Source organism: Carassius carassius, chromosome 21, assembly GCF_963082965.1.
Source record: "Carassius carassius chromosome 21, fCarCar2.1, whole genome shotgun sequence".
Lineage (NCBI taxonomy): Eukaryota > Metazoa > Chordata > Actinopteri > Cypriniformes > Cyprinidae > Carassius > Carassius carassius.
Window position 1 is genome coordinate 8,253,316 of NC_081775.1, and position 11,638 is coordinate 8,264,953.

The following is an 11,638-nucleotide window of genomic DNA, read 5'->3' on the forward strand; positions in this document are numbered from 1 at the left end:
ACCAAAGAGCACTGAGACTTTATACCCCATGCAGCACTTTTGTTTTTGCATTACTTTGATAAATGATAACACGTTCTCATCAGTGTTGTAAACAGTATCAAGAAAAATTTCAGTTATTGTTCATATTTGAGGTAAACGAGGTATTGTAGTGCTCTTGTTTGTGCCACAGAAGTAGCTTAGTAAATATAAAGACGGTAATGCTTATCTGTAGTGTGTTTGAGTACCAAATAGCTGCTAAGCTTGTCTAAAAGATGCTAAAGAGCGCTGTAATGAAGTGAGCTTGGCTAATTCTTCCACTCAGGACATGCAAACACCTCCTTCCCCCCACCTTTACGGAAGTCATTAGCGCCTGACATCCGTGACGGCAGCAATCAGCGTCCGTCTGCATTTTGGAGTGGTTAAAAGGCTTGCCCCCCATCCCCATTTTCACGCCTCTTAAGACTCTTTCATGGGCACAAGGGACATGTGACATGCTTTGTTATGTAAGGTGGTACCTTAATGTTCTGAGGAGGCAACATCAAATAATGTGAGTGTAGACAGACAGAGATGGGTGGGGTTCCAATTAGAGTCAACAAAAGGGGCAAAAGTGAAAGAAAAACAAAAATAGGATACTGAAAGATTAAAAAATATATATATACATCAATATATTATGAGTCACCATGAGCCTTTTCGCACAGACTTTCAAAGTGCTCTCATTAACTTCTAGCAGATGTTTCTGTCTACTTCACTTCCCCTTGAACTGAACTTCTTTATGGCCCTTTGGATTTATTCATGGAAGCGTAATAGCTGCATTTTTTTTTCTTTGGAAAAGAAAAAGACCATGACCACAGCATCTTTGAAGATATTTACTGATCATTCTGAATTTCAGACATACAACATTGTCATTTCCAAACAGCATTTTACATGACTCTCTTTTTTAAACAAAAATAATATTAAGTAGCAGCAAACGCAAACACAGAATAAATAGACATTTTAACAACAAAGCCGAGAAAACCAGTCTGTTCTTGGTCCTCTGTAGTTTTCAGGTCAAAAGGTATCAAAAGTCTATTTCCAAATGTGTTTAATGCAGCACAATTGACAAGCACAGACTTTTTTTCAGTTAAACTGAAGCAGATTCTTTATTTTCTATTTGCATTCAAGTTAACTCCTGAACAACATTCTAGTTAGTGCCACTTCCTCGCTACACTTTCGCTCAGTGTTTATCTGGCGCTCGCAGGCTCCCCATCATCTGAAGATCCAGACCTCAACGTGCAAGACTTTAGAAAGCGTGCCATCTCCCGCTCACCAGCACGAGTAAGAGAACAGTGGGTATTGGCTCCAGTCCCCTACATTTCCGTGGTGATAGCCGTGATGGACGGCCTGGGTGCTGTATTCGGTGGGTAGGTGGTGATGGGGAGGGGGAGGAGGAGGGTATTGAGTGGATGCTGCCCCGCTCCACTGTCCCAGAGACTGTTCTGTGCTGTAGGGCGTGTAGAGAGGATGGTGGCCCAGCATACCTGGCTTGGCCTGGGCTATGGCCATGTTTAGCACCCCTGCATAGTCCTGGTGCCCCGCGGAGGGATGTGGAGGGCAGGGAGGCAGGGCGAACTCAGGGGCGGAGGGCTTGCTGGAGGTGTCTTGTTCGGGCACTGTGGCAACATCCGGCACTCGGGACTCAAGGCTGGAGCGGCTTCCGCATCCACTGCTGCTGCCAACACTGGAAGAGGACGGCGAGGGCGACTTGCCATATTCATGAAATCTGTGAAAAGATTGAGAATTTAACATCGTGACACTGACCAGGAGAAAAATAGCTTGGGAAGTCTTGTTTGAGGTCATGAGCCTGTACCTGTAAGGCTGGTATGCGTTTTGTCCTGGTACGAGCTGCTCAGAGCTGTAAATGTCCCGAGGGTCTGAGCTCAGAGGTGACTCTGCACGGAGAGCGTGACCGCTGTCCCGGTCAGACGCACTTCTCCATGGAGAGTAGTGCTCGGCCTTCACCTCCGACTCCTTATGACCCACGTGTTCATCCTCAAGACCCTCACATGAGGACTGCTGGATATCTGAGGAGATAGATATCAATGAAACTTTAATAAATTACAAATAAAACAACAAAAAAACATCTACTCATCAGCTAGGACAACTAAACCCAGGCTGCTAGTTAAAAGCCTACAAATCCTGTACGTACATGGGGATATTAATTGAAATGTAAAGACCATTACCTCGTGGGCTTCCATGTTTTGATTCTTTTGAAAAGTTCATCTTTTTTGCAACTCTTTCAGGATCAGCCAGACTTCTATTTGCTCGTCTGTCAAAGGAAAATTGTAAACAATGTAAAACTGTAAGCAAATGTATTGAAATAATTGGAAGTTTAAAATATAGAATAGATTTTTTTTTATAAAAAAAAAAAAAAGTTTGTTCTTTATGATTTTTATTTTTTTTGTGATGGATTCCATTTTTAAATCAGTTTTTAGAGCAACAGGTCATGAAAAAAAAAACACCAAGATAATCATACCTTTTAGAGTTTGTGCCTTCGTCTCTGAATCCTTTGGCAAAGGGGTTGTGGTCGATTTTCAACTTTGTAATCTGTGAGAGAAACAATGTAATGTAAGAGTGTTCTAATAAATCGTAAATAAAAAAATACCATTACCTATTCAACTTCAAAATGTATGAATAAGAACCTATACATGCTTCACCTAACATTATAAGAAACGGTGCTGTAACAACCATATACGTGACCCTGGACCTCAAAACCAGTCTGGGTGATAGTCACTGGGGAAAATTTTTAGCATTAGCCAAAAAAACATTGTATAGGTCAAAATGATTGATTTTTCTTTTATGCCAAAAATCATTAGGATATTAAATAAAGATCATGTTCCATGAAGATATTTTGTCGGTTTCCTACTGTTAATATATCAAAACGTCATTTTTGATTAGTAATATGCTTTGCTAAGAATACATTTGGAAAGCTTAAAAGGACATTTTCTCAGTATTTAGATATTTTTTTTTTTTGCACCCTCAGATTCCAGATTTTTTCAAATAGTTGTATATCAGCCAAATATTGTCCGATCCTAACAAACCAAACACCAATGGAAAGCTTTCAGATGATATATAAATCTCAATTTCAAAATATTTACACTTAAGACTGGTTTTGTGGTCCAGGGTCACATATGACAAGGTGATGTGTCCCCACCCCAATTTCCAGAATAGTGTTCATTCAGTACGTTGCTGATTTATAATTTTTTATAAAACTCTTACCTTTGTGTTCTGGTATGCAGTGACAGCAGTGAAGGATGTCTCGGGGAAGGTAAAGGTTTGGAAGACGCTCCACCGTACACTGTACAGATCATCAGCCTGGACGATATGGAAACGCGGATGGTAGCGGTGCATGGAGTGAAGAATAATCTAAATTGAAAGGAGAGACATGGTTTAAATCAAAGTCAAATCACTATTAAACAAATGTAGGAATCAGAACAGCCACTTACATGTCCATGCTGGTCCAGGGCATTGTTGGTAAGCTTAAGCTTTAGGAAGGACACAGGCTGTTTCATCCAGTGGCTGCCGGGAGCTGGTGAATCTGGGTGAAGGTAGGTCCTGTAAGGCAGCTGAGGCTCAGACTTACCAGCAACCTCCCATTTGTCCTTGTTCCACTAAGGAAGAAGAAGCATGTCATTAAATAACTGAAGACAGAATAGTGAACTAGAGCTTCTAGAGCGGCCGTGACATAAGGTGCATGGGGTGCTGGGGTGTGAGAGTATGTGTTAACGAGAGTGTGTGTCGGGGCAAAACCCCCCAGTGGGCTCTGTAAAAACAGGAAGAGTTGGGGCTCTTTGAAGTTGAGGAGCGCAATCAGTGGTGAGAACGTTCTGGGGAGACACATGTGACAACGTCCCCCAACGCTCCAGCCATTCCCAATTCAACAGCTCTTCATTTCAAAAGGACTCTTATCGTCTAGACTAGCCTGTGACCAGATCATTCAAATGGATAAGGCTTTAATGTTTGTGATCTATGAACTTTCTTAGAATCTTGTTTGTTTTATATTATGTTTTGGTTCTAACCTTATATCGGAGACCATCTTCTGGCACCATGTCAACCAGTAAGATGTACTTCGCATATGGCACCAATCCAGACAAGTTGATTTTGCAGTGTGGAAACATCCTCCTGTAATAAAGCATACAAAAGCAAGCTTAGCTCAAAGAATTGAGGTCTCAGACATACGTTTTGGTCAGTTTATAAAGTTTGGCTGATCCAAGACTCCTCAACACATTGAGTTGTACATGGTTTTGAGACAGACCTGCCAGGTTTGGTGATGATCATCTCAGTGCCGATCTCATGGAAGGATCTCCACAGCTCTGGATCCTCCAGAGTCATTCGAATGTTGCCCTGGTGATAGGAATCTCCGGCTCCAGTCATGGAAGGTGGAGGAGGGAGACTGAAATTGTGCTTGAGGTCTGAGGCAAGATGGAATATTTGAGATTTTCAGGCAATGACATTTAATGGAATTTAATTCAGTGTAAAACGAGTTAACAATGAAGCCAAGTCTGTAAATAAATGTTGCACACCAAGAGTAAGAGCCCTCAAGTTGCATTAGAGTTAAAAGAATTACTCACCTCTGATAGCCTGCATTATTTAGGCTTCTCAAAAGATGTCCTCCGGAAGAAAATGAGACGGACCAAAAGATCTGAATGAGCAGTTTTTAGATGTTGTAATTAAAAATACAAGTTCTCCATGAGATCTCAAAGAGCTTGAGTTAATTCCAACGTTAAGTCCAAGAATGAAGGTGTTCAGTGTGTTGTGTCTGTCTTTTGCTTCTGCCACAGATGCAGAGGGGGTGTCCCTCAGCTTTAAGTGGGATCTGGATGTGGGCGGGGCTTGGACCCCCATCTCCAGCCTTTGAAGTGACACAGTGACGAGTCAATGTCATGATCTCATTGGCCGATGGGAAGAATCAAAGAGAGTTAGCAGAGCCTTGATAGAGTCCCAACAGGAAGGGGACAAGCAGAGGAAACATGTCTTTATAAACTGCTAAAGGAGTTTTAAGCAAATACGTATAGACCCAAAGTATACAGGATGGCAAATCAAGCACAAAATTCCCTTCATTAATTCAGCTAATGTGACTTCACCTTCTAATTGACAGCATTGACCCCTTCACACAAACATAATCTGACACACTCAGTGCTCATGTTTGCCAATTCACACACACGTATCCATCCACTAATTCTCACTTATGCTACAGTCACCAGGTCCTGATTTTAACAACCAGGTCAGACCATGCCAAATAATTTGAAATGCAATTTAAGTTGCCACTAGAGCATTAGGTTCTTTTCATATGTTCCAATCTTGGCCTTCAAACTTTAGCCCTTGGGTTAAACACATCATCTTCCATCATGAAGAAACTACAAAAGACCACACAGAACCATCTTAACCTTCATTACCTTTAGGTTTGGTCGTGGTTATCTTTGGTCAACAGCAGTTTTGAGACAAATATTGACATACGGTCTTAAAACTAAAGCTTCTTAATGGTTCTTTGAATCCCTAAGAAATACCTTTCTTATCAAGAATTAGTTTTTGCGGTTCAGAGTGGCTATATTGTTCTTTGGAGATTCAAATATTCTTGATATTGTATTGAAAATATCAGATCTGATTTTTGGTTTTAGGAATCATCTTTTAAAAGAGAGGAAATAAATAGGTTTCTTGGAACTTGGTTTTTATATAATTGTGAAACTTAAAACATTCTGCTTTGGCATGCTGGAAAATCAGTTTTGGTACTTATTTGAACCTTTGTTTTCATGGGATTGAGTTTACACTCTTAAAAACAAAGTTTCCAAAGGTTTTTGCAGCAGCGGTGCCATAGAAAAACATTTTTGGTTGCCCAAAGAAACAGATGAACAGATCTTAAAAGAACCATTTTCTTGGTGTAAAGAGCATTCTATGGTAATGGAATGGAAACATTTATGGATATTAATGGTTCTTTTTGGAACCATAGATGGCAATAAGGAACCTTTATAGAGAATGTTTGAATACTTTTTGCATGTTTTAATGTTTCAAAAACAAACTGTTTTGAGGGATTTCCAAATTAAATTATGGAATATCAAGTACATGATTCTGACTGTATCATCTCACTGAATGTCTCAGTGAAAGTGCACCACATAAAGTCATTATGGAAAGCAAACCCTGGAGCAAATCTGCAGGTGAGGTTTACCTGAGAATGAGCCTGTGGATGTGTGTGTGGTGGGAGGGAGGGGTTGTGTATTCAGGGTGTCTAGACATGACCGTTCCTTGATGCTTTATCTCATTAGGAAGAAATGCTCTCTGAAGGCAGCAGGCTTTCTATTCATGAAGAGAGATACATAAATAGAGATATAAAAAAAGAAAGATGGATCCAAAAGAAATGGGAATGTTTTAGTGGTTTACAGCCTGTTAGCACCACTCACTGCAGTTTTCTTGTCCTTTTTTTAAGAATAGGGAGAGTTTACTGAATTTCTGGGATTGTTATGTATCTGTGACTATAAGCTGAAAGGAGTGCTTGACTGACTGTTGACAAATTGATCTGCAAGCAGATGTGTCTTTGTTCCTCTGTGCTTCTTTGGTAAAATTGAAAATTGGAAGGGTTGATTTATATTTTTGATAATTAGAATCGAAATAGTAGGGAGTACTGGAAATTATGGGGAAATGGGAGAAGTTGAAAGCTTAAAGATTATAAAATGGGGTCAAATTATTATTTTTAATTTTATTGAAAATTCTTGCACATTTAAAAATTAAAAGAGATTTAAGATTTTTAAAATTAAAGTTATAAGAAACAGATTTTGTTTTTAAAAATATTAAATATACATTCTGCAATATTTCTTGGCAGCTTTGTGACATTGACCATGTCTGGTCATAAAAATCTGGGATTCTTTCCCATTTAAAAATGAAAAGAAACTTTTACGATTCATAAAAAAAAATGATGACAAATAAAAAAACTTATACCATAAAATGAATTAAAATTATTAAAGATTCTGTAATATTTCTAAGTTGATTTGTAACATTGTTCATGGGAACCTAACTGCTGCTGCCTTTACAGTGAGAGGGGGACAGACCAAATAAAGATATTTGGAATATTAGTGTTTACATATTAATATAAGAAAATAAATATTAATACTTGAAAATTAATTGCTGTTTTACCAGGTAGTACCTTACCTTACATAATTCTTAGTTGATTTCAATACAAACCAAATGGAACACTTTTGTGTTGATTCAAAACATGTCCCATATGCAGTTGCTTTAGGGGTGTTTTAAAAACAGGAATTGAATGAGACAGAGGCAGAACTGATGACTATTGACTGGTTCTGATGTTTTAGTCATCAGAAAACACAATCCACAGTTTGTTCTGTTTCTCCACCCTAGCATAGAGCACTGTTAGCACAAATCTTTCTCATGCTAAACGTTAACTCCAGCAAAACAGACTCTTAATCACCACCATTTCCTACATTTGCAAGAACTCTCAAAGGACCGAAGCATTTGAGAACAAATACTGCCATATAAAAGATGATCGCTAAGACCATTCGCATGACGACATAATGTTGTATTGTTGATGCATACTGTTAATATGTATAGGCACTGGAAGAGATGGATGTCAGACTAATTTTTAACATATGTAAAGTCCATTTATAATTTATTATACATTAGATGGCATATAAAGCAAGACACATGATAATAATAATTCTTCCCGTTCATGGAAACATTTATAAATGAGCTATTAATGTTTAATAAATGTGTTATAACACATAGTCAGTCTTGAGTGCATTTTTCCCCTATTGATTAATGTCAAATGATCCTGAAGCTTGTTTTAACTGTTGTTTTTAGTGGCTGCAATAAAAAAGATTAAAACACTTGTTCTTAAAGCAGCGGTTAAATCAGAGATGCCTTTTTTTACGAGCTAAAAGCCCTCAAAAGCTGGAATCGTATTGATTGGGAATCTAAGGTAGTTTAGAAGGATCTGTGTTAGTCTTACACTCAAATTCATCTACACAAAGTAAAGAAGAGAAAGAGAAAGAAAAATCCCTCACACCTCAGAGTCGCTCTGGAGATTAACATTGCTAGGCCTAAACCTGGAGAAAATGACAGAAGACATTAGCCAAACACACGCTCTGCTATTGCTCCATCATGAAGGTTTGATGGCCAGGTTTCATTTCCTTCACCTGATACTGGTCAGTATGATTCACACATGGCGCGTGGCTCTCCTCACTACTCTGAGATTACGTACACATTGCTGCAAGTCTAACGTATAGTTTTCCTAAACGTAATCCAAGGTGACATGCTTATATTAGCACTCATGCTAATTATCATAATGTATGATCAGAGTGAAATGTTTCAAACATTTTACACTAGATTAGGTTTGTCGTTGGTGTAAATGACTGGAGTAACTTTAGTACTTACTACAATATTCAGTAATTCAATTCGATTATATTTTTCTGTGAGTTTGCGCTATTGTACTATTGAAATTGAATCATTCACTTTCATTTTAAAGTCAAAATCATTCTTTTACCTCTTACAATCCTTTAGACTTCCAGAGTAAAAAGGCCTTTTTGTAGATTATCATAACTTAAAACTTTCCTTGTTACGAGACAATTAAATTACACTCGTTGAATTTTATTACCCATCAAAAACCATTTCAGTTAAAATGGTTTGGCTGCAATAGGGGTCAGATCTTCATGCTTTTTTTTTTAGCTTAGCATAAGCTAGCGTGTGAAGAGCTAATGCTGTCATTTGAAACAAGTCAGTTGTTGAAACGGACACCAGTGCTTATAAGCATGGAAATCAGACACATTAGACGCATTTAATTATGGTAACGGACTTTACCCTAGTGATATTCCTCAAAGAATATATACAGCCGATAGACAAACATACAGCCCCGTGAGGCTAAATATTCTTCAGTTTCAAGAAACCAATGCCATGGTATAGTGACACAGCAAACTTGACCTTCACCTCACTGACTTTTGCTTAACCCTCCGAATCAGTGAAATGCACCATAAAATTATCCATATCCCCTTTGATCAGGTTAAAACATCATTAGTGTGTAACTGAAAACACATGGCTGCTCTTTAGAGGAAACGTATGGTTCCGTGAAGTGTCGTGTCTAAACGTTACTGAAGGTTTCCTACTGTAGACCCCACAGGGATCAAGAGAGTCCCGCTGGGACTGGGCTGGGTCGCCCCACACTCACGCTGGGCTTCATGTGTTAACTCTGCGACTCCAGCAGCTGATCACAAACCAGTTTGGCTGCTGGCTTTTAGGACGGGTGACAGTTTGGGTGAGAGAGAGAGAGAGAGAGAGAGAGAGAGAGAGAGAGAGAGAGAGAATTAAAGGATGGAAAGTTCAGAAAGGATGCACTGGAGGAACTGGCAATGTCACGGCCAAGATCACAACACATGCTTTCTTTCTGCTTTCCGCTGCATTTTGGCCCACAAGAATGAAGAAATTGTGTATTCTTATTACACCAAGTTAATCGCATAGTCTCGCAGAGAGGTTTATTTATCTTAGAGTCAAAGCATTTCAATTTGGAGGACATTCTGGAAAGAATCAAAGACTGTCACTAGGTCGGACACTCAGCATGTCTTAAATCTCCTCTTCCTCCAGCTCAGCTCTGCATCCATCCCATATCGCAGACACTAAAGTCAGGAGGTGTTAGGCACCTCTGCCATTTGCTGCAACTTGTGTGGACGTATCGTCACTCAATAGCTTAACAGCTGCCAATACACAGGCGCTCCAGGCTGGGATCAGACGGCTGTGGGGTCTATAAAGAGCCCCCCCGCTATGGGCCGACGAGAAATCTCACACCTTTCACTGCATTAGCCATGCAATCTTCCCTTTTGATGCTCTAACTGGCCACTTTAAATGCTCAGGTACAGCCGTCGGGGGGACGACGAGGACGCTAAACTGGATAATTTCTGGATGATAAGTGGGGTTTCAAAATGTGCAGAAATCCAGTAAGGCTAGAGTAAATGAATGCCACAATCACACTGAACTGGCACCAAGCTTTTACAGGATTCCCATAGTGTTTGTTCCCTGAATTTCCCCCTAGTTGTTCTTGCTCACTGGAGAAGGTTATTTGGTTTTAAAACCATGAATTGCATGCAAAAATTTACACCTTAAATGCAATGCAAGCTTTGGATAAAAACATCTGCCACATGCATAAATGTAAATTTCCAAGATTTTCCTACAGTTGGGACACTGTACAAATTGTGAATAAAACCAGAATGCAATGATGTGGAAGTTCAATATTTTATTCAGAGTACAACATAGATAACAGATCAAATGTTTTAACTGAGAAAATGTATAATTGGAAGGGAAAAATAAGTTGATTTTAAATTTCATGGCATCAACACTTCTCAAAAAAGTTGGGACAAGCCCATGTTTACCACTGTGTGGCATCCCCTCTTCTTTTTATAACAATCTGCAAACGTCTGGGGACTGAGGAGACAAGTTGCTCAAGTTTAGGAATAGGAATGTTGTCCCATTCTTGTCTAATACAGGCGTCTATTTGCTCAACTGTCTTAGGTCTTCTTTGTCGCATCTTCCTCTTTATGATGCACCAAATGTTTTCCATAGGTGAAAGATCTGGACTGCAGAGTGGCCATTTCAGTACCCGGATCCTTCTTCTACGCAGCCATGATGTTGTAATTGATGCAGTATGTGGTCTGGCATTGTTATGTTGGAAAATGCAAGGTCTTTCCTGAAAGAGACGACCTCTGGGTGGGACCATATGTTGTTCTAGAACTTGGATATACAGTGGGTATGTCAGGAATTCAGACCCCCCCCCCCCCCCCCTTAAATTTTCCACTCTTTGTTATATTGCAGCCATTTGCTAAAATCATTTAAGTTCATTTTTTTCCCTCATTAATGTACACACAGTACCCCATATTGAAAGAAAAACACAGAATTGTTGACATTTTTGCACATTTATTAAAAAAGAAAAAATGAAATATCACATGGTCCTAAGTATTCAGATCCTTTGATCAGTATTTAGTAGAAGCAACCTTTTGATCTACTACAGCCATGAGTCTTTTTGGGAAAGATGCAACAAGTTTTTCACACCTGGATTTGGGGATCCTCTGCCATTCCTCCTTGCAGAACCTCTCCAGTTCTGTCAGGTTGGATGGTAAACGTTGGTGGACAGCATTTTCATGTCTCTCCAGAGATGCTCAATTGGGTTTAAAGTCAGGGCTCTAGCTGGGCCATTCAAGAACAGTCACAGAGTTGTTGTGAAGCCACTCCTTCATTATTTTAGCTGTGTGCTTAGGGTCATTGTCTTGTTGGAAGGTGAACCTTCCGCCAAGTCTGAGGTCCTGAGCACAACGGAGAAGGTTTTCATCAAGGATATCCCTGTACTTGGCCGCATTCATCTTTCCCTCGATTGCAACCAGTCGTCCTGTCCCTGCAGCTGAAAAACACCCCCACAGCATGATGCTGCCACCACCATGCTTCACTGTTGGGACTGTATTGGACAGGTGATGAGCAGTGCCTGGTTTTCTCCACACATACCGCTTAGAATTAAGGCCAGAAAGTTATATCTTGGTCTCATCAGACCAGAGAATCCTTCAGTTTTTTTTTAGCAAACTCCATGGGGGCTTTCATGTGTCTTGCACTGAGGAGAGGCTTCAGTCGGGCCACTCTGCCATAA

General features: G+C 39.7%; 1 protein-coding gene across 1 annotated transcript; it reads right to left on the bottom strand.

Moving 5' to 3' along the window:
• Window positions 1–832: 832 nt before the first annotated feature.
• Window positions 833–4,806, bottom strand: tbx16 (T-box transcription factor 16). Its single transcript, XM_059502721.1, has 9 exons — window positions 4,587–4,806; window positions 4,271–4,427; window positions 4,035–4,137; window positions 3,462–3,626; window positions 3,235–3,381; window positions 2,492–2,562; window positions 2,199–2,284; window positions 1,826–2,039; window positions 833–1,738 (listed from the first exon to the last, which is right to left on the bottom strand). The coding sequence occupies exons 1-9, from the start codon at window positions 4,600–4,602 to the stop codon at window positions 1,282–1,284; spliced, it is 1,416 nt and encodes a 471-aa protein (XP_059358704.1). The 5' UTR covers window positions 4,603–4,806; the 3' UTR covers window positions 833–1,281.
• Window positions 4,807–11,638: the final 6,832 nt, after the last annotated feature.

Bases quoted from the DNA above. Each gene is read 5' to 3' on its own strand.
- tbx16 (XM_059502721.1), bottom strand. The intron at 3,382-3,461 runs GTAAGTGGCTGT...CTTTCAATTTAG, and splicing joins CCCTGGACCAGCATGGACAT to ATTATTCTTCACTCCATGCA. The intron at 2,563-3,234 runs GTAAGAGTTTTA...TTTCTCTCACAG, and splicing joins CTGCATACCAGAACACAAAG to ATTACAAAGTTGAAAATCGA.